Source organism: Pungitius pungitius, chromosome 16 (assembly GCF_949316345.1).
Source record: "Pungitius pungitius chromosome 16, fPunPun2.1, whole genome shotgun sequence".
Classification (NCBI taxonomy): domain Eukaryota; kingdom Metazoa; phylum Chordata; class Actinopteri; order Perciformes; family Gasterosteidae; genus Pungitius; species Pungitius pungitius.
In genome coordinates, this window is record NC_084915.1 from 10,964,335 (window position 1) to 10,991,980 (window position 27,646).

At 46.1% G+C, this 27,646-nt stretch overlaps 3 protein-coding genes across 7 annotated transcripts in view; 2 read left to right on the forward strand and 1 right to left on the reverse strand.

The window, feature by feature from the left end:
- Nucleotides 1-2,773, forward strand: part of fryb (furry homolog b (Drosophila)) — a 46,308-nt gene extending 43,535 nt beyond the window's left edge. The window contains exon 65 of the mRNA XM_062558115.1: nucleotides 77-2,773. Within this exon, the coding sequence (XP_062414099.1) occupies nucleotides 77-335 (259 nt within the window). The 3' untranslated portion in view covers nucleotides 336-2,773. The remainder of the gene's footprint in view (nucleotides 1-76) is intronic.
- On the reverse strand, nucleotides 2,536-6,605 carry zar1l (zygote arrest 1-like). Its single transcript, XM_037468081.2, has 4 exons — nucleotides 4,065-6,605; nucleotides 3,620-3,712; nucleotides 3,439-3,513; nucleotides 2,536-3,327 (listed from the first exon to the last, which is right to left on the reverse strand). The coding sequence occupies exons 1-4, from the start codon at nucleotides 4,626-4,628 to the stop codon at nucleotides 3,184-3,186; spliced, it is 876 nt and encodes a 291-aa protein (XP_037323978.2). The 5' UTR covers nucleotides 4,629-6,605; the 3' UTR covers nucleotides 2,536-3,183.
- Nucleotides 5,778-27,133, forward strand: pds5b (PDS5 cohesin associated factor B). 5 transcript variants are annotated; one of them, XM_037468075.2, is made up of 35 exons: nucleotides 5,778-5,885; nucleotides 9,976-10,103; nucleotides 10,301-10,504; nucleotides 10,674-10,760; nucleotides 13,274-13,371; nucleotides 14,093-14,219; nucleotides 14,638-14,718; nucleotides 15,325-15,465; nucleotides 16,224-16,339; nucleotides 16,570-16,664; nucleotides 16,834-16,979; nucleotides 17,327-17,478; nucleotides 18,573-18,686; nucleotides 18,929-19,010; nucleotides 19,096-19,144; nucleotides 19,319-19,458; nucleotides 20,257-20,372; nucleotides 20,469-20,574; nucleotides 20,688-20,848; nucleotides 21,029-21,152; nucleotides 21,320-21,478; nucleotides 21,996-22,064; nucleotides 22,237-22,373; nucleotides 22,549-22,672; nucleotides 22,779-22,983; nucleotides 23,240-23,354; nucleotides 23,589-23,721; nucleotides 23,831-23,950; nucleotides 24,118-24,180; nucleotides 24,287-24,432; nucleotides 24,652-24,724; nucleotides 25,592-26,031; nucleotides 26,130-26,213; nucleotides 26,360-26,459; nucleotides 26,553-27,133. In XM_037468075.2, the coding sequence occupies exons 2-35, from the start codon at nucleotides 9,996-9,998 to the stop codon at nucleotides 26,583-26,585; spliced, it is 4,248 nt and encodes a 1,415-aa protein (XP_037323972.2). In that variant the 5' UTR covers nucleotides 5,778-5,885; nucleotides 9,976-9,995; the 3' UTR covers nucleotides 26,586-27,133. The 5 variants fall into 5 exon arrangements, with proteins under 5 accessions (XP_037323972.2, XP_037323976.2, XP_037323975.2 ...); XM_037468079.2 differs by having other exon boundaries at nucleotides 26,360-26,450; XM_037468078.2 differs by having other exon boundaries at nucleotides 26,133-26,213.
- Nucleotides 27,134-27,646: the final 513 nt, after the last annotated feature.

Genomic DNA, 27,646 nt, shown 5'->3' on the forward strand with positions numbered 1-27,646 from the left:
ACGTGCTGTCATACGAGCACACGCTGCATAGATTAGTATTCACATCTTCTCCCTCTTTCTGTTTGTCTGTCTGCAGGAGGCAGTGGCCCTGCGGCGTGTTTGGCGGCGGCTCGGAAAGCGAGGTGCAGACGCTGCTCAACGTCTATTTCCGCCACCAGACGCTGGGCCAGACGGGCACCATTGCCCTGGTGGGTTCCCGCCAGGACCTCAGCCTGATCTGCTCCAAGCTGCTGGAGCTCAACGGGGAGATCCGGGACATGATCTGCCACGCCCAGGGCTACCGGGTGGTCACGACCTACCTCCCCGACTCCAGCGCCTCCGGGACCAGTCTCTGACAGGAGCTCAGGAGCCCCCCGCCCCCTCCTTCGCCACCCTTACCTCCCCCGCGCCCGCCCTCGCAACCGTTGACGCTTCCGAAGCCGCCTCGTCATCTGCATGGCAACGGACGGCTACCTGCCTATCGCCTCGCTCGGCGCCCTCTTTAGATTACGACGTCCCTCTGCTCTCCTCACCCACATCCGCTGTAGAGTCTGATCCCGCCTTATTCGATTTGCCCAAACCGCCGGACTTGTTCTCGCCGCGTAGCTGCTCAAACCCGCCAGGCCGACCGCATTTTCCGTTGCCGCAAGCGCAAGAGTCGCAGAGGCTTTGCCTCAATGAGAGCGATGGCCTTCACCATCCTTTCAGAGGACATTCGTCGCACAGTTCGCTGCTTTTACATACACACAGGAGCTCACACTGGATACCGTCTCGTATATCCGGCATGCTGCCAACAGTAACCTCGGAACCGACCAGGCTCACGCATTTAAACTTAAACGCATGTCCCGAAGGCCCACAGGGTTCACATCTCCCCGATTTCCCCCGCTCTCCCTACAAACACTTAGGTTTATCCCCAATGGGACACCCGGGCCAAGAGGCCATGATATACCATGGCCCGGCCCCATCTTCATCCCTTCTCCTTCCTCCTACTCCTCGCCCCACCGGCCCAGGAGAGGCTGCGATGTGGGGTTGCTGTTGTTCCCTCGCTGGAGCTTCTGCGCCCTTATCTCGCTACCTCTGGAAGGTGAGGCACGCCGCCCTGCCCCTATTGAAAGTAGGGGGGCTCCTGAATGGCGAACCCTCCGACGTCCAGACCTAAGACGTAAGCTTACTGTGCCAGAGGACCTAAAGGGCTGAGACTTGAATCCTAAAAGAAGCCAACTGTCCTTGAGCAACCCTCCGATCTTCATATCTGAAAAGCAGAGGATGACGTCCCAGAGGTACTGATTTTACACATTTAAAAACATTGAATCGTGATATTCCCAGATATGACGGGATCACTGAACCGACTAGATACAACCTGGACTGCTGCCTTGTGATGAACACGACCTGATGGGATTCCATGCGAGCGCTAACATCGCTACGGCTACATGCCGCAGGGTTGATGCGCTTCGAGTGTGAGTCCTGCCTTAGGGTCATCACACGGCACTACATCTGTTCTGCACCTGACGACTTGTGAAGGCTTTAAGCTTTGAGTTCTGACTTGATTCCCAAAAGAACTTAATGGAACTGACCCTGCCTCTGACAAAAAAGGACGCAGTGTGCTTATTAGTATTGACAGAGACAGTGAGGAAACTACTCGTGTCACTGTGTCAAAACACTGGTAGAGTTTCCGCTTTTGCACTAAATGGAACTTTGGTATTAGTTTTTTAAAAAGTTGTTACAGAAAGGTTGTTGTTTGTGTTTTTTGTCACTGAAAGAGGAAAAAGGCTGTCGCTCTCACTGAGAAGCCAAAAGCTGGAATAACTTCTCCCCTGTTGCGTCTACTATTTTGAGACCTCCCTTGGTGGAAATTGTGCAATGCATGACCCAGATGAATGCTTTTCACTGTACTAGCCTCCCTTCGGCTCCCTAAAAGTCTGACCCCTCCAGACTGACTGAAAGACTGATCGACAACGAGCGGAAGCAGAATATTAGAGCGTATCTCCCCGTGCCGCCCCAGCTCTGTTGATATTGTGCATCAGTGAACCAGCTCGTCTCCGGACCCCCGTTGTAAACATCTGTGCACTCCTCTGTGGCAAGTTGTAGCATCATTAGCGAGCGTAAACACTGTATATTTCTCACTGTAACACGTTGACCTTGTGTTTTCATGCTAGGAGGAAGGTGCATGTACACACTTGAAATATTGTCCTTTTCTGTATACTATTAATAGTTATGGGCACACGACTATTGTAGCACATGTTTGTGTGTTGTTTGTAGGTACCTTTCACGCAAAGGAAATGCTGACATTCAGCACTTTGTTGGCGTTCAAAACAAAACCCTGTGCTACTACTGAAGTCCAACGCTTCCTGCCGTCAACCCTTTTGTGACTCCTTGGTTACCCCTCCCCCCATTTGCTGTACAAATATATTTTTCCTATTTATATCTGATCGGTTTTGAATCGCTCATTTGACTTGGGTTTTATATCAATGTTAGTTTCCCTCAAACTGCCATGCATGACTCTTGAAGTGTTTGAATTTATTTAACAAAAATCATATTTTATCTGAAAGATACATCTGTGTGAGGTACAAAAGGGGGCTTTAAGCCCATGTGGGTATGTTTTTTTTTTTCTTTCCTGTGTGTGGGAGAACGTGTGTGTGCATGCCAAACAACAAATTGCACATTTTTAAAGCTTTTTAGGTCAAGACTAGTTTTTTTTTCCTTCCACCTTGTAAATACTTTTACAGCCTTTGTGAAGTTTTTTTAGTTGATGCTCTGTACAAGTATTTGTCAAAGTAAAATACATATCAAGTTATTTCCTCTGCATTTCATCATTCCTCTTTACCGGATTTTATTGCATGAAGTTGCATGCATTTGTGAAACCAGGGAGCGTTTATCGCTATAAAAAGATTGTGCAAAGTTATGAATTAATTGAAATTACAATACAACTTTTGACATACAATTTCTTTATTTTATATATTGATTTTTTTAGTTTTACAAAAATAGTTCATATTTAAGTTGAGCTCCAGGATTGATGAAAGGAAACAAAAAGAACCCCTTTTGAGAAGTTGCATCAAAATAACAACCAAGCCAAGAATTCATCTACTCGCTGGCAGGAGAATACATAAATCTCTGCGGTCTGTTAGTGGAGGCAACTTCCACGGGTGATTTGTACTCCCTCTCTACAGAAACAGATCCCAGACCAGCGTGAACATGCAAGGCGGTTCAGACAATGTATTTGAAGCTGTAGGTGACGTCACATGACAGCCTGGTGCCCTTGCAGCGACAACACAGGTCCTGGCGATGAGGCCTCTTCATGTTGATGTGCCTCTGCTTCTTCTCGCAGCTGCAGCAGGTTTGAGAGCATCCCTGAGCGCAGAGGAGCAAAAGAGCGAGCAAGTCAGAGGACTCTCCCAACGCCGGGCGAAGGGCGCTCAAGTTTTACGAAGCTGAAAAGCCTCACAGCTTGAGGAAATGTACCTTGCAGACGATGGACTCCACTCTGTAGGGGTTGAACCCCACCTGACACTTCCGGCAGAGCTGCTTGTAGTAAACCTAAAAAAAAAAAATCTACTTTTTATTGTTATATATGCAGATTTTGGCAAACATGAGTGGGTGCATGCTGGACCATAGATTGCGCTGAACAAACAAACCGGATTACCTTGCTGGTACTAGAGATGCACCACACATAAGCACTCTCCCACCGGATGTTGCACTTTTTGCAGTGGAAAAATCCATACCTCTGCTCCAGGAACTGAAAAAAACAAAGACAAATTGATGATAAATGAAATCCCCCAAACCGTTGCAGTCAGAACTAAGGCCCCCATAACTGTATTTTTAATTGGCGGGTTTCTCTCATCTCTCCTTAATTTTGTGTGTAGTGTAGAAGGAACCAGCATGACAGCTGCTAAAGGTGATCTTTATTTACCAATACATTTTAGAGGGTCCACGTTGTTTCAAATCTAATTTAAACGACTTAATAATTGCAGTTTGCAGAATGACCAAATTTAGATTGTTTGATCAAACAATATTCATCACAAAAACAAGGTTTATGCGGACGCGCATCAAAGTAACACATGACGGTCTCCTGTCAAGAGAAACCCCACCTGAAAGCTGGACCCCTTTGAAGGCCCGCGGAGGAGGGCCTTCACCTCCGGCACCGGGACCTCGTCACGGGGATCCGCCTCACGCCCCGCTGGTTCGGCGGCGTCAGCTTCGTCCCCACTTCCGGTAAGGTCGAGTTTCTTCGTGAAGATCCGGCGGTCGAACACCGGCGAGTAGATGGAGACGGGCCTCCGGTACCGCAGCTGGCTCAGCGGCGGCGTGTCGTACGGTGCCTTCCCTTCCGGCTTGATCGGCTGCGGGCTGTCGGGCGTCCTCGGGGACCCGGGACGGTCGCCCTCCGCGCACAGCAGCGTTTTGGGACCCAGCGAGCACTGCACGATTTTATCCACTTTGGCGTTCACCTGCACGCCGCACTCTTTGGTGGGGGCTTTCCGGAACGGAGGAGGGGCCGCACCCGGGTGCACCTGGGCCAGGATGGCCTTGCAGAGCTCCAGGTAGTTCAGGCCGTGGGGGATCAGGAAGCGGCCCTCTCTCTTTGCCCAGCCGATGTCCTGGGCTGGAACAGCGACGCTGTATGCCGGACACGTGGACAAGAACCCCTCCATCCTGGGGCCATGAAACCAGTCTGAGTGCTTCCTGCTGGGATTTAAACGGTCGCCAATGTGGCCGCCGCCCGCTGATTGGTTGATTGAGAACAGGACCGCGCGTCATCCAATTAAGTCTCCGTGCGCGTAAATAAAGAGATGCTCGTAATACAAACAACTCTGTTGTTTGTGTGTATAAATATTCAATGTTAACTGATGGTAATTCTTAAATGCTACGATCCAATCGCTTGTTCTGGGCGTTTTGGGTTCAGTTTGAAATGATAATAAATCTGTAATTTCATTAAATTGTATTTCAACATTTGACAACCTGCTCTCTGCCTATGCTTTAACAGGTATTGTTCTGGTATAGTGTTCTGCCCCTGTAGTAGTAGTAGTGTAAAAACACCAGCACATCTGAAATGTTGTATTGGAAATCTCCCTGTAGTTCGGCTGGAGAACCCGAGTAAGATAAATGCAATGACAAGTTGAATGACTTACTCATAAGTAATGCACTTAGGCTGCGTGAGGAACAGCTGTTCTTGTATGTTGCGCATCACTGAATAGCTTAGCAGGGAAATAAAGGCTCCACAGCACTGGAGAAAGGGATGAATGAATGGACGTTCTGACTAGTTTAAAACTCCCATATGTTAACAGCATTATTAAGAGGCAGCTAAACTAATCGTAAATACATTTTACTTGGAAAAACATTCAGTGTTACCCTAACGAGAGCAGTTATGTTTATTGGGTGTGTCATTTATGGGGTCGTTTCCGTACTAAAATAAAAGCTTATTTGAAATGCGCGCTGTTTAGCCCGTCAGGACGTTTTTTAAAAGCATTCGGCCTGGACTGTACGACGTGGACTACTTCACACAAATGAACTAAACGATTCCCTTTCTGTTGGCTAAACAGAATCCCGCGTTATGCTACGAAACAACACGACTGGTATGTTGATCTCTTCAATAATTGATTGTCTGTTATGTAGTTTTTTAAATCACGTCACACTTGAGCGGACTGTCTGCTGAGTACGACTTGTAATACGCAGCTAATTATTTATTTTGTTTAAACAAATAGATGGATAAATGTCGGGTTTTAACGGATTTTAAGGGCACCACTTGAAAAAAAAAACTCCATACACTCGCTCCATAGGTGGCGCTACACACCCGCCAATCGTTCGTACCCACGGGCACTCCGATCCACACATATTGGCGCCATTTTGGAGCTAGGAGGGGGAAGAGAGCTGCAGAGGAGGACACGATCGATCACAATTCACCGTAACAGGTAATTCATACATTGCACGAATAAGCGAACCTTTTGATCGACTGGCTCGGACTATTTTCAAGCGCTATTGCGGGCGAAGAGGTAACGAACCCCGGGGTGGATCCGCCGAGTAGCCAGCCTGCCTAGCCGCTAAAAAAAAAAAGCAGCACAGCTCAAGCCCGCGTCGCTCGCCTGTGTTCTCGGCAGCCGTGTCCGATTCACAACGCCTGGCTTGACCTGGTCCCCGCGGCGCATAATGGCTAGCTAGTCAAAAACTAGCCCGTTCGCTAGGCTCCATAGGACGAGCCGGGGCAATAACTCGACTCGGCCCATAGACGCGGGGTCAGTAAACCTAGAGCGATAGAACTGGTGTTAGCCGGGTGCGTGGGGGGGGTGGGGGTGTTTTTGTTCGGCGTAACGTTTACTACACGTCCGCCCTCTCGTCACGGAGCTTAGCTGCCGCTAGGCTAACGCTAGCTAACGTTTGCGCCAGTCGGCGTTGTCGCCAGAAGCTAGCGTTAGCTGAAGGAAGCTAACCAGGTTAGCTCACGGGCAACATAACGGCGACGAGGCGGTGCGGAGCTGTCCCGTGCAGTCCCCGAGCCTCGATCACGCTGCTGTACCGCATCAACTGAACCCGCTATTCATTGCGTCCTCTTACGTTAACTTCATAGAAGTAACAGTAATCCGGTCGGCTTTTCATCTGCAAAAAACAAACAAACATGTTTTTGTTGTGACTCCATATTAGGGATCGTTCATCGGACCACAATCACAACGTGGTAACAGCTCTCTGAAATAACTGATTGCATTGCGTGTGATTTTGCAGGTTATATAAGATTTCATCAGGACCCATTAACACTTAAAGTCGGTACTGTTCATGACAACTTTCGTGTGAGGCCAGTGTGGAATGTCACGTATTGATATGGGCCGGCATTACCAATCCGTTATTGTGTTGTAAGAATCGGCATATTTTCCAAAGCTCACACGGGTCAATTTTTCATCAGAAATCAAGCTGGAGCATTTCTAGTACCGGTTTTGGCCCGAATGCTGGCTGCAGCCCTTTAACTTAATCTAGAAGAACGACTTGATTAAATGATGTGTGGTCTGCAAAGCCCCGATGGGCGTCTCTATTTGTCTCTCTCAGATGGTTTTGCATTCATGCAGAGGAGGAAACGTGTGTGTGCTCAACCTGACTCTACGCCGCCTTGTCCTTCATGTCACGTGTCAAATCATGGTTTACTCATCTCAAACCCCCCCCCCTCTGCTTTGTTGTCGTTTCTGACCCGTGGCCGTGGCTGGTTCAGATGTGGCGGACGTGCTCTGTTCAGAAAATGTCTATTTAATTTCATTTGAAATAGTCTTTCGTAGTGCTTCCATCGCTTTTGTTAGGGTTTGCCGACAGTCACTCTCGTCCCCGTAATCACCCACAGGGAGAAAACTGAGGTGTCAGGGTTCAGATTGATTTAGGAGAGCTCATCTGAGTGTTCACATTCTGGGCTGGCAGCTGTGTCAAAGGGGGCGACGTGGGGAAGGGCCTGAGCAACATGTGTTTTACTTTGATAAACCAGCACTGAGTGGACGGTAGTCTGTGTGTGGTTATTTACTGCTGCTTTTTATTCAAAGTGAAATATTCTCTGCTGGATGGCACCCAGACAGACGCCCAGGTTGACAAATACTCTGCTCTGATTGGCTGCCAGAGCTCTGTGTGTGTCTGTTTGGTAGACCAAGAGGGAGATGTACTCGAATTTGGCAGCAGCTGTGGGGTGGAAAAGAAGGTCAGAATCAAACAATCTGGCTGTGTGTGTGTGTGCGTGCGTGTGTGTGTGTGTGTGTGTGTGTGCGCGCACCTGTTTTTGGCCCTGCTTGCATTTGTATGTGTGTGTGTTTGTATGTTAATAAAAGCTACTGTTGTAGGCAGACATTCTCACCCAGCTTCAGAATACTCAAAGACAGTAAAAGTAATCTGCCAATTTATTTGCGCTTTTAGTAAGAGCGGGTGCTGTTTTTTTTACATTTTGTTTTCTTCCCTGATAGAGGAGGTTGTTGTGCAATGAGATATCGGAGCTCACAAAGAAAGCCCAACACATACCAGACGCCTCGGGTGTGCACCATTCAGTCCACCCTGGTACTTAACTGGTAACAGCACACAGGACTGTGTGGGGACCGTGGACCACACTGTCCCATACCCGTCTGTCCAGTTGTCCTCCTGACTTTCTGTCCGTCCGTCATGCAGGATATCTCAGACATATCTCAATACAAATAGAAATGAGATCAATTACTCTTTTAACTGCATTATATTGCAGATGTATTCATAGGCCCAAATCAAGGCCTTTGGTCAAAAGGAGACATGTTTGTTGTTGAATAGCAGTAAAAGGCTTACACACGCTCTTATCTTTATCCGTTCATCTGACGATTAATTAGTAGTTTGGTTTATAGAGTGGGATGTAATTATCCACAGGCCCACTGTTTTTCGGCTCTAAACACACATGGTTGTTGTTCACTCTTTATTATTACAAAATCTGGACACACAGCACAAATGTTGGCAGAAATGCGTCGATCTAATCAGCCCTCTGAGCTCCGCGCTGACGTGGAGTTTGTGGTGCGTTTTTTACGATGCGGTCACCACGGTTTCCCCGAAGCCAACCTGCTCGCTTGTTTCATCCGACCAAATTCCGACGGCTTTCCATTTACGGTCTTATTAATTCCTCATGGAAAGGGATCGGCGGGGTGATTGATGATCGTTGTTAGTCGCTGTCCTTTTGTTGAAAGGGGATTGATTCGAAATGCAGAACAAGTCGGCCACTTGACATGCCGGTGCCGGTTGCCCACACTGACCACACGGCCGACCACTCAAACCCCCCCCCCCCGGCATGGTGCAGCGGTGGCCCTGCTGGTTCCTCGTGCTGCAGCACCGGGGTGGGGGGGCTTTTCTAAAGTGTGTTGGGTAAGAGTGACCTATAAACGTGTGTCTGGCTTATTGAATTCAAATGACCTTGCAGCAGAGCGCCTTCACCGTGTTCCCTTTCACCCCCAATCCGTGGCTTGGTTCAGTCACATTAAACAGTTCATTTTTAGTCATTCAAGAATTTGCCTGCAGCGGGTATATGCTGTAGGGAAATATCATTTATAGAGTCATTTCATGTTGTGTTTAGTTTTGGCCCAATGATTCAAATGTCTAAATTGTGAGTAACACCCTGCATAACATTGTTATTAACAGTCAAAACTAAGTTAGATAATCGCTGGTTACAAGATCACTTTTGAGGCCCCCTCAAAAGAGCTGATGTAAATAGTTGAGTAAACTATTGTATAGGACGGAGCAAAGAGGAATTGTTTGGTGTATTTATCTATTTCTCAGCCTGTGTCTGAGGCTGTTTGATTGTAGCGTTCTAATTCATTCATTGCAAACCGTCCGACTCTTTGACCCAAACTGCTGGGGAGTTCTTGACTTTAAGCCCCGCTGCTGTTATAAATCTATTGGAAATGTAATGAACCCACATTATAACGCATCTTACTTGTTTTTTATCACGACACGTTTATAGTTGAGCATGCAGACATTTGTAGATTCACAGACAAGGAGTCAGGCTTGAATTTGACGTAGTTGAGGATGTAAGCAATGAAGTCACGTTTTCGTCTTTTTTTAACATCTTTTAATGGACTCAACGCAGTGGGCAGGTGAGCCGGATCAGCCGATTCAGCGGCGTTGCAGTTTTAAGTGGTCTGGCCACGGGCAGGGTAATGAAGTGAAAGTCAAAGCACCATCTGCACCGTGCTAATGTCTCAAACGTGAATTGGGTGTCCTCTTAGGCTGAGTAGTGACGGTGGGATGAAATGTGCAGCCCAATGGTCGCGGCAGCATGCAGTGAAATGTTGGCTGGCTCTCCAAATGCAGCATTTTTATCCCTGATTCAGCTGGAAAGCCATTTCTGTGTACTGTGAATTCTTTGCTGACTATTTCCAAAGTCCCATCTGCAGTTCTTCTTCTTTTTTTTTTCTTTTTGAAGTTTTAAGAAAGCGTTGCCTCTGGGTCCAAGTGTGTATGTGTGTTCTCTCATTCATCTTCTTCCTGACGCTCCTCTGATTGATCACAAGCGGTACTTTTCTTTCTCCTCAGGCAGCGCAGAGCTAAAGAGAATGGCTCACTCTAAAGCTCGAGTCACAGATGGGAAGGTCACCTACCCCCCGGGGGTCAAGGAGATCTCCGACAAAATCTCCAAAGAGGAAATGGTCCGCAGGCTCAAGGTCAGTGTCGTCTGCTGCTGCTGCTGCTGCAGTGTCTCCTCACACACATCACAGGCTCATTGTCGGGCGCTGACGCCTTCTTTCAAGTATTTGTATAGGAATCTGTACCAATCAAGATCCTTTTCACATATTTTAAGGGTACAAATTGGGTTTTGTAAACCAGTGTTAATTAATAGTTATGCCCGCCCTCCTTCCAGATGGTCGTGAAGACCTTCATGGACATGGACCAGGACTCCGAGGAAGAGAAGGAGCTGTACCTGAACCTGGCCCTCCACCTGGCCTCCGACTTTTTCCTCAAACACCCGGACAAAGATGTCCGTCTACTGGTGGCTTGCTGTCTGGCGGACATATTCAGGATTTACGCCCCAGAGGCGCCCTACACCTCCCCAGACAAACTCAAGGTGGGGAAGGGTCCACTTTAGCAAACAAAACCAAATACTGGAAAGTGGAGCTCACTGCGCTCCGAAGGGATCCGTCACGGGTCCGGTTGCATCATTTATTGCTCAGTCTACTACAAGTAAATATTATCTGTGCGTTGCTCATTCACTTGTGTGTTTCTTTCCGGTGCAGGACATTTTTATGTTCATCACAAGACAGCTCAAAGGACTGGAGGACACTAAAAGCGCTCAGTTCAACAGATACTTCTATCTGCTCGAGGTACGTGACCGCTGGATCGGTGGTCGAGTTGCTTTGGGAGCCCATTTCATCCTTTCTGAATCCGGCATTGGTTCTGATACGCTTTGGCTTTAAGACATTTGAAGATCACCGTTGGTCGGTTTAGTCTGAAGACACTCTTTAGGGAGGCGGCGTGACAAATACTCGCACAGTGCAGCTGCATCATTAAAAGGAGGATGAGGTCCAGATTACCTTGCTAAGCTTAAATTGAAAAGTGACTGCGCCGGGTCAATGTCTTTGAGCTGATGAGCTACTTTTATCCCTGAGTAAGGGTAGACATGTTTTTAAAGGTACTAAACTGGTCCGAAAACAGTTTAACAGCCGGGAGTAGTGTGTTAGTGTTTGAATCCCTCAGGTGGAGAGGAGGAGGAGGAGGAGGAGGAATGTGGGAGAGGCTCTCCTTGTCTCCCTCTCTTCTGTGTAGTGCCTGCTCCCATTAAAGCATTATAAATCATTTTTAGTAGCCAACATTACACCATAAAAACACTTCCCAAGTGTTGTTGATGGGGGGAGGCCGTGCTCCCTTGGACAAATACTTTGATGAATATAACTGTACAGACATTTGTACTTAAGGAGTAAAATTCCGAGGCTAGATCTATAAACATCTTTGTGCTCTTGTTGTAGCAAAGTTATAGTTACATTTTATGTAACTAACGTCACTGTTTCCTGACCTGGCAGGTTTTCCGGAAAAACTATTGATTAAAATGACTGTGTAATGTTAAAGTAGGTGTTCGCTCCTTACCTTTTCGAGCCAAATACTAATTCTGAAAGTAACAATTTTCGTAACCAGGGTCAGTAAAAGGACTCTAACGCCGGTGAATTGGACCCGGATGGATGTCCGTCGTCATTGTAAAAGTTTTTCGCAGAGATCAAACATTGGTTAACGGGTCGCCAAAATGACCATTGATGCTGCCAACATATCCAGGCCTTTCACAATAAGATATCCTGTCTCAACACCTCCACATAGCCCAATCAAACCTCTCTGGTTTTGTTTGCCTAAGTGAGTCTTGCTACTTTCTCTCATCAAAGTAACTTTCTTGCAGTAGTTGGACATGTAAATATCTATATATATTTATGAGATTTGACACGTGGATTCGTTGACATGTATGAATTTAGCCGTTATCATTTACGTTTCTCGGGCAATCGACAAAAAAAAAAAGAGGCAGAAAACGGCGTCAAATTCTGAGCGTCCGTGTGCGGCATGTAATAACTTCCGCCGTGACGTTACATCTCAGAGGTGCTCTTAAAACGTAACTGCATGTATTGTAGGTCCTCTCTTTTAATTATTTGACACGGGCCATTCAATATCTTAATACTGCTTTTGACCTTTTACCTAAGCAACCCCTCCCCCCCCCCCCCCCCACCCCAACTGGGGGAAGAGCGTAGTCACAACAGGTCGCTACGGGTCACGGCCCCGGGGAATCTGGGAACTCTTTGAGAAGAGTGTTAAAAAGCTGTGAGTGACTTTCCCTCTGAGCCAAACTAGAGCCGCTGCACACGGGGAAAATACTTTTTGTTCATTTTGCAACTGGAAGTACAAAATTGACTTTGGCAGGGCGCCACAGTCTATGGAACTAATGGGAAAATACACATTTGAGTTATTTGAAAGTGGCTGGTTTCATGAATCAATGTGCAAAGTGTTAAATGTATTTGACACAGTGAAATATACACTGCAATTAATAAGGTTTTTTTTTTTTTACGAGCGACTACAGTCTTTAGCGATTTTATATTGGTACCTGGTGAAGAGGAGTCGCAGCTATAGTGACGAGCCCGCTTCCCTAAATGTTTTCTACTGTAATATAAATAACAAAGATAAAATATACAACTTGAGACTTCCTGTTGGACCTCAACAAATTTGGGTGGGAGCCCAACTCCTGTGTTTAATGCAAAGAGACTATTTGCATATATCAGTCTGGATACCATATTTCAGGGATCGCTGGTTCCCCGATCAAAATGTCTAATGTTAAGTCCACGAGTGCTGTTTTCGTGCTTCCGTTGTTATCGCGCCCTCTAAACGCCAGCATTTTTCAGGTTGCCTCTCTGGATGGGGGAAGTGGTTTGATTTTAAAGTGGAGTGGAATCTCAAGCTTACACAGATCACATTAAGCTCTCTGAAAACAGACAGCATCTCAACAGAGGCGCCTTTACGCAGCTTAATACGGACCTTCAGCTCATTGTCCAGCGGCGCAGCTCTCAGTGTTGTTGCAGCTGTTTTCCAGGAAAAGGCCGTAACCCCCGCTGCACGCTACCTGCTCAGCACCAAGCAGCCGTCTAGACCGGGGGTGGTAGTTGGTACATTTTAGCAGCTAAAGGGACTGACATCCCCCTCCCCACCCCCCCCCCAGAAGTCTGTAGAGACCAAAACCCGAGCTGAAAGGTGGCGAATGTGTGACTACCTTCCTCCAGTCACCCAATCCTTCTCATCTTACTTAGTTGGCTGCATGGTACATGGTACGTCGCTAACATCCGGCCTCCTCTCCTCTCTTTTTGTTCAGAACATAGCGTGGGTGAAGTCCTACAATATTTGCTTTGAGCTTGAAGACAGCAATGAGATTTTCACCCAGCTTTACAGAACACTCTTCCAGGTCATCAAGTAAGTGTTTATTTTGTATTTGCTTCACAGCCCAACTCGGTGTGGTTGCCCCTCCCCCCCCCACAGTAGCCCTCCAGTTATTTGTCTTTGATTGCACCACTATCTTCTTTTCCTTCCAACCCTGCACTCAGTTTCACTCTGCTGACCACAACCTTGTGGGCTGAATTCTGCCGCGCGGAATTTGTCTCTTTGCCATTGGAACAAAATGATTGTGTGATTCTTCTTTAATATATATATATATATATATATATATATATATACATACACACACACATGGGAGAATGTAAAGAGGTCTGCTTGTAATAGTGCAGTGAGCTTGAAGGTGCAGGGGAGTGCTGTGTGAATAGAAGCTAATGAGACGAGTAAGGCTCTGCGGACAGCAGTCGCCGACATAGAAGTCTGGGTAGTAAGCGCTACCTCCCGCTGTACTGATACAGTACAGCCCCCTCCCCCCCTCTCTGTGTGATCAGGGCATCTCAGTCTGTTTGTATGAGGACAGTTTGTTTTTCAAATGGAATATTCAGCGAGTGAAAAACACAAAGCCTCAAATGCCTGCGGTGAGTGGAGTCAATTTTAACTGTGGAAAACCTACCAGGGTGTTTCTCACTTTCTCACCTTGCCCAGTCAATTTTAGGTTGCTGCATCACAATGGAATATTTTATTTGAAGTGATGCGATGACGACGTCCTTGGTCTCTGACCCTTCCCACCTTGTTTCCCTAGCAACGGCCACAACCAAAAGGTGCACATGCATATGGTCGACCTGATGAGCTCCATCATCTGTGAGGGAGACACTGTGTCGCAGGAGCTGCTGGACACTGTGTTGGTCAACCTGGTCCCTGCACACAAGGTATGTGCACAGAAGAATGCCCACGCACTCCACTTATACAATCGCACAAAGAAGACTTTACATTCATGCACGCGCACAATCCATGTTGCTCTGGACAGTGCTCTGAAACTGAACTAATTTGTCAGTTTGTCCGTTTCCATACCCTGTAATTCAATGAGACCCCTGCAGGTGAAAAGAGGTAACGCAGCGATGAGGTTTTTTGCACTAACCTCTCGAGTCGTCTCCATTGGGCAAAATCCTCCAAAGGGAATTACATTACATGTCATTTAGCTGACGCTTTTATCCAAAGCGACTTACAATCCTGCCGTGTGGAAAAACAAGAAATGATGTTTTTGCAGTTTAGTGTGTTTTTTGTCATCAGTCTGAACAAGATCTCTGACCTGCCGTTTCATCCACAATTGTTTTTCTGTCTGTCTAGAATTTGAATAAACAAGCGTACGACCTGGCCAAAGCGCTGCTGAAGAGAACCGCTCAGGCTATTGAACCATACATCACCAACGTAAGATCACATCTTTGACACACTGTCTTTTAAACACTTCTACAGTGCAGAACAAGCTTCCTGTTCAGAAATTAAACATTGTACATCATTTCTCGTGTAGTAGTCAAAACAAGTTATTGGGGACACGGTGCATATTGTAGGCTCAAGGATTGTCTCTCTTAACCTGTGCGGTTGAACCAAGGCCAACCACGCCAGAGGCGGCTTGGTGCTGCAAGAGCTTTATATCCGTAAAGCTGTGCAGCTAACTGATACCGCGGCCATAAAAATCCACCAAATATCTACGCTGAGGCTCAGTGTTTTCATGCTGCTGCAGTGTTGCAAATGGAGATCGACACAGGCTACTGAAAAGGGTTGTAGACTATCATCCATGCTGGAGGTGCCTTGTTCATGCAAAGCAAACGGGACTAAACACAGCTCGGGCATGCTGTTGTGTACTTGACCCTTTGACCTCTCCATAGAGATGGAGCCAGAAACTAGAGCACTTTGCAATAATCATAATGTCAATATTGCCCCTAAAAAGAAACTGGTCACGTGTCAAGTCCCGGCTTGATTTTCAGGATATGTTATCGATAACCCTCATTCCTCCTTCTCCGTCCTCTCCATCAGTTCTTCAACCAGGTGCTGATGCTGGGGAAGACCTCGGTCAGCGATCTGTCTGAACATGTCTTCGACCTCATCCTGGAGCTCTACAACATCGACAGCCACCTGCTGCTCTCTGTGTTGCCGCAGCTGGAGTTTAAGCTCAAGGTAGTGAAAGGCCCTCGTTCAGTTAGGCATGGCTATCTGTCGCTGTGTGCGAGGGGCGATCAAATAGAGCGCCTTGACATTTGTCATATCGTGGCGCTGGTGTAATGGTCTTTGCACCCGACTGCACTTTATGGGGACATTCGACAGATGCACGGCGTCATTATGGTCTTTGCTCTAATTAGATTTTGCTGTATTGTTAATGGTCACGGGGATAGAAGTAGCAATAATGCTCAGGTTGTATTGATGAGTATAGCTACACACCAAACCAACAAAACCACATTCTTTAACCTATTAACAGACATGGCTGCACATTTTTGTATTCTCTGCAGGTGTGTTGGTTGGTATTAGAAAAGACGAAGCAGTCGGCATGATGTTGCCTCCTGCTGATGGATAGCACTCATTAGCTGTTCACGGGGAGTGTAGATCACCGCTGCATCCCCCAAAATGATCGCTGCAATAAAATCCCCCCCAACCCCAGGAATTACACATCCTCGCTCTCATTCATCGTCTCATCCTCACCTTTTCTCTTTTCTCTCCTTAATTCCCCCCAGTTTTTCTTTTCCCGCTCTCTCTGCCCCTCTCTTCCTGCCTCTTTACATCTCACCGCCTCTGCCTCTTCTTTGCGTCTCATTCTAAAAGAAGACTAATTCCAAAGAAACAGCCTTTTGGATTTTGAAACAAGTAATGTTGCCAATGTGATTACAGACAAATATCCATGCGTAACCCCTCCCCCCCTCCCCTTTGCTCTGTCTCTGCAGAGTAATGATAATGACGAGAGGTTGCAAGTGGTGAAGCTGCTGGCTAAGATGTTTGGAGCAAAGGACTCTGAGTTGGCTGCACAGAACAAACCGCTCTGGCAGTGTTACCTCGGCAGGTGGGTGTGGATGTTTCGAAAAAATTAATCTTTTTATATATATATAAATATAATATTAGTATAATAATATTACTAGAACGTTTTGGAAATCATTTTCTCTATTTAGTTTGAAGTGAATCTCTTTGTTGCATCTAGATCATTCAAATCTACCTTCCTTCCTTCTGGGTTGTGCATGTTTTTGTCATTTTGAGTTGCTCATATTAATATTAATTTCTTTCCCCTCACAAAAGGTTTAACGACATCCACGTGCCCATCAGGCTGGAGTGTGTGAAGTTCGCCAGTCACTGTCTAATGAACCACCCGGACTTGGCCAAAGACCTCACAGGTAAATCGGCTTAATGGGATGGGATTCCACAACACTCTCTTTACAAGCGTATTGTTAACAAATGCATTATTTTTGTGTCGTAAAGTAACAGCCTGATATTTTCTCTCGGTTGGCAGAGTCCCGTTCTCTCACATCCCACTCATTTGGTCCCGTTTTTTTTCCCTCACAGAGTTCCTGAGGGTTAGATCACATGACCCAGAAGAAGCCATCCGCCACGATGTCATCGTGTCTATAGTAACTGCTGCCAAGAAAGACTTGTCTCTAGTAAATGATGCGTTGCTCAATTTTGTAAAGGAGAGGACTTTGGACAAGCGAGTAAGTGGCGTTTTCATTTTGTTATTAAATTCAACTGTGATTTAGACAATTAGATTTAAAAAAATGTTGTTCTGAATTTCTAAAAATGTAATGTTCACTCAGATGAACTGATTAACATGTTGCTGCTCAAGATGATTTCAAACTGTCTGATGTCTAATTGGATAAAATCATCAAGTCATACCACCAAAAGTCAAACTTTGTGGTTTTGCAAAGCAGGCTGTCTTATTGAGACAATGTCTTATCGGTGTTTACAATCACTGTAGCATCTCATGAAGTTCCCATTTAACTCGTTGTCATGATTGGTGATTACCTTCCGTTTTCTCTTGCCCTATCCTGCTCCTCATCAGTGGCGTGTACGTAAGGAGGCCATGATGGGCTTGGCATCGATCTACAGGAAGTACTCTCTGCAGGGAGAAGGAGGGAGGGAGGCCTCCAAGCAGATTTCCTGGATCAAAGACAAGCTCCTTCATATCTACTACCAAAACAGCATTGATGACAGGTTTGTGCAAATGTGTTCCTGGCCTTTCAGTTACACAAATAGAGAAGTCAAATTCCTTTTATGCGCCATAATAAAGCATTTTAATACCTGGGGTGAAAAAATCAAAGGTAGAGCATTTAACCCTGGACCTTTTTAAAGATGGTGATTAAGATCAGGGCGCTCCTTGAATCACAGCTTCTGTGTGCTTTGAGCTATTGGCAAAGTCGCTTGGATTTCTCCCATCGTTTTATTGGGTGAATGTATCTTGTCCCACGGATTACCAGCTGAGTGTCTCGACGCTTTCAACCCGTCTCAAACACCAACGGTAAAATCTGGCTTTTCATATGAGCCCTTTAGGATCCCACAAGCAGATGCTTCTCTCTAGACTCAAACAATGTTTTCCCTGCAGTTTGATAATCATACATTTTACACCTATTGTAGCCTTAGGGCTTCAAAATGTGCAATTGAAACATGTTTGAAAGCATTAGAGGAGCCAGCAGGAAAAAAGCAGCATCCCTCTGTACACTTTAACTTGGGACATTTGGTGCGCTGTTGTTTCTCCAGATTCTGCAGTGCAAACATTAAAAGAGCCTTTGTTGTCTCAAATGTGGAAATATGCTGAGCAGTGTCAGAGGGTGCAAAGTATCCTTTTGAATGACTGCCGCAGTGGAGCTGCAGGAAAACGCTCTACTGTAGCAGGACCTTGCCTCAGCCTGTAGCTCTCTTAAAACTTTGAAAGTGATCATCTAAAAATGTAAGGATAATTTATGAATATTTTTCATTTAATAATATGAGATTATACCTCTCGTGCTGAGGAATCATATCTGTCTACTTAATTATGTCATATCTGGTATGTTTAGTTAGATACTGATAGCGAGGAGCCGTTATTTAATCCGTGCATAATTATTTCTCCAAATTAAAGAAGGGATTATGAGACGTCACTTTTTCACGCAAGGCCTTCATTTCAGACCCAGGTCTGGATGATCCTATTAAACCAAATCCAATGGCAGCTCGAGGCCTCTCAGGACTCCCAAGCTGAGACCTTTGGGAAAGAAACTGGGCACCTGGGGATTTTCTTTCCATTGAAACCCAAAGGATTCCTTCCATGTGCACAGGTTGCTGGTGGAGCGGGTCTTTGCCCAGTACATGGTTCCTCACAACCTGGAAACCACTGAGAGGATGAAGTGTCTGTACTACCTGTACGCCACCCTGGACACAAATGCTGTCAAGTAAGTGTTTCTCACAGAAGGCCGATCAATGCACCTGCAAACCATGACTCGTCACTTTCATCGTGAAAAGAAATGTTTTCGGAGAAGATTTAGCCAGCGTGGGGGAGTCCACTTCAGTCCAGAGAGCAAATGAACTTTCTTGAACAAACGTCTAAGAAGAAACCAACCGTGCTACTGCAATACCTCCTCCTCATCTGTTTTTCACCCTCATCCTTTGACTCTTCTTCCTCGCTGCCTCTCAGAGCTTTGAATGAGATGTGGAAGTGCCAGAATCTGCTGAGGCATCATGTCAAAGACCTGCTCGACTTGATCAAGAAACCCAAGGTAAATAACTCAGGCACAGCACACAAAAGGCTGATTTTAACATACTCTTCTTGTCTCACATTTTGATTTTTTTATTTTGTTTTAGTCTGATGCATCAAGCAAGGCCGTATTTGCCAAAGTCATGGTGATCACAAGTAAGAGACACACATTTAATTTGTTTCTTTCAAAAATCCTACATCTTGGTGTCTTAATTACCGTCTCGTTCAGCCACAACAAACCAAACTTTTAATGCCATTGCTGAGGCAGCCTGAGCGAACTTGGATTTTCGAGTGCATTCGTTGTAGACTAAAGCTTTTGTGTGACTTTAGGAAACCTGCCAGACCCGGGAAAGGCCCAGGACTTTGTGAAGAAGCTGGCTCAGGTCCTGGATGATGACGAGCGGATCAGAGATCAGTTGGAAACCCTGGTCAGCCCCTCGTGTTCCTGCAAGCAGGCCGAAGTCTGTGTGGTAAGTATCAGACCCTGGTTGACTTTATGGTTTAATCATCTTTAAGGTAAAATGAATATAGTCTCATCTTTTTGATGTTAAATACCCTGTAGACTGATGTAGGTACTTCATGTTTCATATACCAGAAAGAGAGTCTGTTAATGTTATTGTGCCCTACGGCTCCATTCGGACATGACGACACATGTTATTTGATCTGCTGCCCTTTAGTTTGAATATGAGAATATTAGGTTGGGACTTTTTAAGCTCACATGCTGCATGCAAAGCATTTGCTGGATACAAATGTATTCATCCACCCTGTTGGCTCAAGAGGGAATGCATGAATATACTGTTACTATTATAGATGTTTTATTATACTTTTTTAAACCCTGTTTTGCTTCAGTTGCACTGCAAGGGGAAAACTTTTTTTTTTTTCCTTGAAATTGCTTTACCTTCAATTGGCTTTACCTGCAGAAGCGTTCATGATTATGATTCACGCACCGTTGCAGATAAATGTATTTCTGAAACTCCCCGGTGGTCACACTAAGTCACTGTTCCATTTCCCCATTTATTAAGTCCATTTTACACTAGTTAGTTGGTCTCTGGAGCTCGCAACACAAGAGGTTCGCCGCCCGTTTATTTGTCACACACACGTGATACTATTTGATGTTAGATTGGCATCCCATTAGTATAAAGGGGTGGATGAAAGGGTCATTCTATCTGTAGTAAGGAGTGAAGATGGTTCTACAGAACTAGTTTGCCCAGCAGGGCGGTCCTCGGGGGTTGTTATATTTAAAGCAAAATTGTTTGTCACCTTTTCAGCGAGACATCACCAAAAAGCTCGGCAGCCCCAAACAGCCCAGCAATCCATTCCTGGAAATGGTCAAGTTCCTTCTGGAGAGAATTGCTCCCGTACATATCGACACAGAATCCATCAGGTAGTGTGTGTGTATGTGATAAAATTGAAATGCTAGTGATCATTTATTCACTCCTGCAGTGATTGACCTTTGAGTTGAATCTCTCTCTTTAAACAGCGCGTTGGTGAAACAGGTTAACAAATCTATAGACGGAACAGCTGATGACGAGGAGGAGGGCGTCCCCACTGAAGAGGCCATCAGAGCAGGACTGGAACTGCTAAAGGTAAAAAATAAAAGTGCAGCCAGAAACGCAAGCATGAGCAGCCGTTAAAGTGATGCAAACCGATCTAGTTCACTTAACCACATGTAAGACTTTCCTCTTTTTTTTCGTCCCAGGTGCTTTCGTTCACACACCCGGTGTCGTTCCACTCTGCAGAGACGTTTGAGTCTCTGCTTGGCTGCCTGAAGATGGATGACGAGAAGGTCGCGGAGGCTGCTCTGCAGATCTTCAAGAACACGGGCAGCAAGATGGAGGAGAGCTTTCCTCACATCAAATCGTACGTTGCCTGACTCAAAGCCTGCTCTTGTTCTGACCTCCGGCGGGACGTACGCGGCCACACGGCAGTAGTCCATCGGACTTTGAAATCACCGTGGCTCGCTTTGAGCATGCTGCACTCTTTCTGACCGGTGACGCTACTTTGTGTGTTTTTTTTAATTCTCCCGCCTGCTCTCCCTAGCGTTTTGCTGCCTGTACTGCAGGCCAAAGCCAAGCGAGGGCCCCCCCGCCAGGCCAAGTACGCCATCCACTGCATCAACACCATGTTCACCAACAGAGACACACACTTCGCCCAAATCTTTGAGGTTAGTCACTTTGGTATTTCTATTTTTATATTTACGCTTTCAGTCAGATTGCACTTTGAACTGATAGACACGCCTCCCAAAGCTCAAACACAGTGCGCCATTTTTCACTAGTGGATCTTTTGTGGACCAAACGCTGAATGGGCTTTTGTGTGTTTGTGTGTCTGTAGCCTCTGCACAAAGGCCTGGACCCTGCTAACCTTGAGCAGCTCATCACTCCTCTGACCACTCTGGGTCATCTGGCTCAGCTGGCCCCGGAACAGTTTGCTGCGCCGCTCAAATCCCTCGTCGCCAACTTCATTGTGAAGGATCTGCTCATGAATGACCGGGTACGCTTACGACATATACCGGACTCGGGTTGAGAGACAACTCTTGCAATTTAGCTATTTAACATTTTAAACCTGAATAATCAGGTGTAAAGTCTGGCAATCTGTTTCTCAGTTATAGGATCTGCATGGTCATTTCTTGTCCTGGAAATTAACCCTTTTAAAAACAGAACGGCCCAATCACTAATGACATCATTATGTTAATGTCCCCAAACATAACAAAAGGAACAAACATTTTTTTAAATTGTTTTCACGTTTATACATTCAGAATGGGTGTATTTATTTATTTATGTGCTTGCAAAATTAGAAACATGTGGGTGTATATTTGAAAAACACATTTGTCATTTGTAGAATACATTTTATTTCACTCAAATCATTTTTCAGTAGTCATGGTTTGTTGACCCTTTTCGTCTTATCTTGTGTGAGGCATTTGAAGAGTCTCAAACTAATGGCATCCAACAAGCTTGAATACTAATGTAGGCAGTTGATAGTATTTAAGTATTATTCATGTTTCCTGTAGATTCCGGGCAAGAAGACAACCAAACTTTGGGTTCCGGATGAGGAAGTGTCCCCCGAGACTCTGGCTAAGGTCAGTGGAGAATCCTTCATTTGTCTCTTAGGAAATGTCCACCGGATCTGCTGCTATTTGTTCAAATATCTGAACAATCATTTCACAAGAAGAATTGCAATGTTAATTCCTCACCTTGATCTGACTCTGTTTTCATCTTTAAAGTAATGCATTTTCTTCACCCTCTGTTCAGATCCAGGGAATAAAGCTGATGGTCCGGTGGTTACTGGGAGTGAAGAACAATCAGAGCAAATCAGGCAACTCCACGCTGAGGATGCTGACTGCTATTCTACACAGCGATGGAGACCTAACGGAGCAGGGCAGGATGGGGTAAATGACACGGCTTAAGCTTCCTCCTCAGACTTAAGGCTGTGCGTGTCTGGCTTTTGAGAAGCTGGAGGGTGGTGGTATCGGGCTTTATTTGCAAACACCTTCGCAGATCAATGAAGACGTCCTTGTTTACTCCTCCCTGGTCTCCTTGCCCCCCCCCCCCTCCCCCCCACAGAAAACCAGACATGTCCCGGCTGCGGCTGGCGGCGGCGTGCGCCCTTCTGAAGCTGGCCCAGGAGCCCTGCTATCACGAAATCGTCACGCTGGAGCAATACCAGCTGTGTGCGCTCGTCATCAACGTACGAATCCTCTCCTCTTGGCCTCTGCGTCCTCTTCTGATTGCATGTTGTCTTCTCCTCGTGATGGCTCTTGTTTTCTGTGTGTTGCTCTCTCGGCCTTTCGTAGGACGAGTGCTACCAAGTGCGACAAGGTTTTTCCCAGAAGCTCCACCGGGGGCTGTGCCGCCTCCGTCTGCCTCTGGAGTACATGGCGGTGTTTGCTCTGTGCGCCAAGGACCCCGTGAAGGAGAGGAGGGCTCACGCACGCCAGTGCCTGGTGAAAAATGTCAACATACGCAGAGAGTACCTCAAACAGCACGCTGCCATCAGTGGTACTTTTTTTCTAAAATTAGTTTCTTTAATTCTTCTTAAATCTTTACCGCTGTTAGATTTAAGGATTTCCCACATGAGGCGGGTCTCTGCCACAAAGTCCTGTCTTATTTAATTTCTAACTCCACAGTGTTTATCTAAAACCAGAAGATATGCACCTTTTAGTTATATTGTGTATGTTTTTCCTAAGTGGGAAATGAAATGGACTTGATGTGTGGAAATGTTGATGTAATATTTATTTTCCATGTGGGAGAACAGACAAGCTGTTCTCTCTGCTGCCGGAGTACGTGGTGCCTTACACCATCCACCTGCTGGCACATGACCCCGACTACGTCAAAGTACAGGACATCGAGCAGCTCAAAGAAATCAAAGAGTAAGTTGGTCGCACGTAACCCCTGATAACAAAATGAACCGTTAAGCATTGAGAAGTGCACATTTCATAAACTGAGATTCATGTTTAATGGTACTTAGTGCTATTAATCACCTTGCTGTTAGACCTTTAACCGCAGATGCAATTTATAATTATATCTAGGACAATGAAAAGGAAAAAGCTACAAAAGTATGGCTGGATTTGAGACATTTGAAACCTCCCTTCCTCTTCGACTAGGGCTCTGTGGTTCGTCCTGGAGATTATCATGGCCAAGAATGAGAACAACAGCCATGCCTTTATAAGGAAAATGGTGGAAAATATCAAACAGACGAAAGACGCGCAGTCCCCCACTGATGCCAAAACCAACGAGGTAAATATCCCCTCTGCAACTTCCTGTTTGCTTGGGAGGTTGTGTACAGACACCCGTATATGTTTACTGCTCTTATTGCCTTCCTGCTCACCACCTTTGTGTCTTACAGAAACTCTACACGGTGTGCGATGTGGCCATGCACATTATCATGTCAAAGAGCACCACCTACAGCTTAGAGTCTCCAAAAGACCCCGTGCTGCCCACATGCTTCTTCACCAAACCCGACAAGGTTGGTGTTTTTTTTTTTCTCCATCACTTTTTAAATGACAGGTTAAGATGCACATGTAAAAATGCATATGCAGTACTATGAAAAGTGCACTAACAGACTTGTTTGTAGCCACCTAACGTCCCCTCATAATCTTTCGCGTGTGTGTGTGTGTGTGTTATTCGTTTCAGAACTTCAGCAACACAAAAAACTATCTGCCAGCAGAGATGAAGTCTTTCTTCACACCTGGAAAGGTGAGCTTAATTCATCCTCTAGGCCTCCCATTTCTGCTTCTTGTTGAGTGGAACACATCTAACTCTGATTTCCCCCCCCCTCCCTCCCCACCTACTCCCCATCAAGCCCAAGTCGGCTAACGTTTTGGGTGCAGTGAACAAGCCGCTGTCGTCCGCGGGGAAACCAATTCAGAGCAAAGCTTCGCGCATGGAGACGGCCAGCAACGACGACCCGTCGTCCAACCCGGGCTCCCCGCAGCGCAGCAAGACCAGGTACACACACACACACACACACACACTCCAAGGACTCGCCACGACCCTGAGGTCGCCAAGGCTTTGTTGTGCCGAATTGTTGGGCGAGCAAGACAGAAAACCTCAAGGATCTAATCATGAGCCCAATGGGAAATGTGTTCAGGACTTGTATTTAAGGCTTTCTCTATGCTGTTTTGTTTGTTGTTATGGAAGACTGACCGTTAATTATTGCTGTTTCAGGCTTGACAGCACAGAAATGGATCACAGTGAAAACGAGGACATCAGCCTAAAGCGAGCCGACACCACTGACAAGGTATTAAAAGCTCTCCATGTGCTGGTGTTACGTCCTCTGACATGTCACTGGTTGTTTTAGTTTAGCTATTTATCATCATCATTTGTTCATCATTTTAATGCAACTAAAGGATAATTTACGTATCCCAAGGAGCCATTACCGCTAATCACAAAAATAATTTTATTATTATTATAATCCTCTTTAAAAAAGATTGTATTTATTTCTCTCCTATTTGATTAACCTTATTTCTGGGAACCAAATTGCTATTTACTTCTGATTTAGTTTTGACACCAATAGGATAAACATGAAACAATACATTTGCCCTCTTCATACAATGTTGTCTTAAGTATTAAAAGCAGTGAAGCTGACATTCTTAATCCTATTTTAGAGAATGATAAACAGATCAGAAGTTACACAGTAGCTTAGGACCAGGAGAGAAGTCTGTTGCTGTGATCTAGTTGAGTGTTTCCAGTCATAAACCCCGAGCGAGTCTCTGCTTAGATTCCACTATGCAAACACCACGCTGGATTTAGATAGAGAACATTTGTGAGTTGGCTTTGTGCCGAGTATCATTCACAACAGCCTCAAGACGCGTCACCGTCGTCGTTTCCTTGGTGTTGAGCTCTGGACCAGTGCTGTTAAGTCGTTTTTGTTTTCTTCCACCAAATGTCAGAAAATATAGTTTCTTCTACCACAGGAGCAACCATGTTGCATCCCTTTTAAAGTCTTAACAGGATTGTCACGATATTTCCAAGCGCCATCTGACTAGTTACTCACATAAATCCTGAGATGGTGGATTTGAAGCAGCTTGTCCACACGGCGAGACGGTTAACACGTTTCCCGAAGTGGGAAGAAGTGACGTCACTCATCGACTGTTATTCTTCGCAGGACGTTGAAAAGCCCCGCGGTCGAAAACGAGCAGTGACCTCCGCTGACGACCAGGACAGCAAACCGAAGCGCGGCCGCAAGAAGGCGGCGGCCAACACGGCCGCTGTGGCCGAGTCCGAGGACCAGTGGGACGAGGACAACCGGCCGGAGGACGAGCAGAACAGCCCGCCCAAGAAGGCCCGGCGGGGCCGGCCCCCGAAGGCGGCCACGCCGGGCCAGGACACTCCGGCCAAGGGGAAGAGGGGCCGAAAGAAGGCCGCTCCTCCGCCAGAGGAGGAGGAGGAGGAGGGAGATGAGGAAGAGGAGGAGGAGGAGGAAGAAGAGGAAGCAGAGGCGGCGGCGGCGGTGGAGGAGGAGGAAGAGGAGGACGGGAGCAGTGAAAACACTGAGTTGAAGACCAAGGGAGGCCGGCCAGCCAGAGCGCCGCGGCGATCACAAGGGTAAGAAATCGGTGCTGTTGGCCCTGGGGGGGTGGTGGTGGGGGGGTCCTCCTCGGACACGCCCACTTTCTGTCTCACACTCATCGTCCTGGTATCAGCAGGGCGGAGCCGGCGGAGTCCACGCCGCAGAAGAGGAGGGGACGTCCGCCCAAATCGGCCCAGCCCCCCGCCAAGAATCCAGCGTAAGATGCACATCTGGTCCAGATGTTTTTGAAGTTTGTGCAAATGATGATATGATGAATGATATTTTTCGAAATACTGAGCAGGGATGCAGCTTCTTTGTTCCACGATTGCTCAAACCCCCTCGTATCCCCTCTGCGGTATCCAGGCGCGGTGGGCGATCGAAGGCAGCTGCTGCTAAAGAGGACTCGGAGGAGGAAGAAGACGAAGACGAGGAGGAGGAGGAGCCAACACCGAAGGTACCGACGGTATTAACATGATTCACATACGGGATATCTGAACTGCCAACTAATATAATAAGTGTGAAAGACTTTCTAAGCTTGGTGTTGATTTTCCTGCAGGGACGCAAGAAGCCAGCGGGGCGAAGAAGATGAGCAGGAAGGTGGGGGAGGAGAAACGAGGACGGCGTGTTGTGGAGGAACGACGTAGAAAAGAAAATACGGACATTGAACTTTTTAAAAACTTTTCATACGCCGACGCTCCTACTGTTACATTCACACACCTGCATCTGCCACGTGCACGCTGCATCAGTGCATCCTTATCGTCCGCTGTGGGTCGTTGCATTGTGTTGCGTTGTGAAGATGTTCGCCACGTTCAGTCAAAATAATTTTAACAGGAAAAAAAAAAAAAAAAAAAAGCCCACTTGTAAATAGTCTCTTATGTCTGTTTCATGTTCTGTTGTTGTTTGATGCTGACGGGGGGGGGGTGCTGTAAAGCCTTTTACCCGCCAATATTATTATTAAAATGCTTCCATAAAGCAATATTGCTTATCAATCATTCCCTCTGTGTCTCACCCTTTTTAAAAACAGAAATAGATCAACCATCTTTTTTTGTGACATTAATTGTCATTTTACTTTAAAACATGCATTTTTGTTGACAGATCTGTATATTAAAAACTTTTTTACTTTGTATTGGGGGGGGGGGGGGGGGGAGAAAAAAATGTCAAAAACCCAAATGTCCAAATGTAGAGTGGCCTCTGGATAAAGGTTGTAGTGTGCATCTCCTTTTTGAGGTTGGTACTTCATGGTAGATGGAAGTCGTGAGCAGCTGTGGTTGTAGTGTTTGTCACTGCTGATTAACGTCACATCCACCCAGTCAGATCCCCGTTGTATCAATATAATTCTCTATAAAACCTTACATGTTTGATCTGTTTCCTTTTTGTCCTCACGGATAAAGTTAATCTGCAATTGAGCCTCTTTTTTTTGTTTGTTTTTGTTATTCCTAAAAAGCAAGGCAGGTAAGTAAAACGTTCATAGAAGTGTCGCTATTGTCTTCACAACAATGAGCTGCTGAATGAAGCAAGTCTATGAAAATGAATTTGATGCTATATTTTCTTTTGTCAGGCCTAAATTAGAAGACGGGAACTTGGACATGACATCCACTAAAAAGATTTCAGTCCACAGGAAGAAGTGGGTCCTAGTTTTAGGTACAGCGC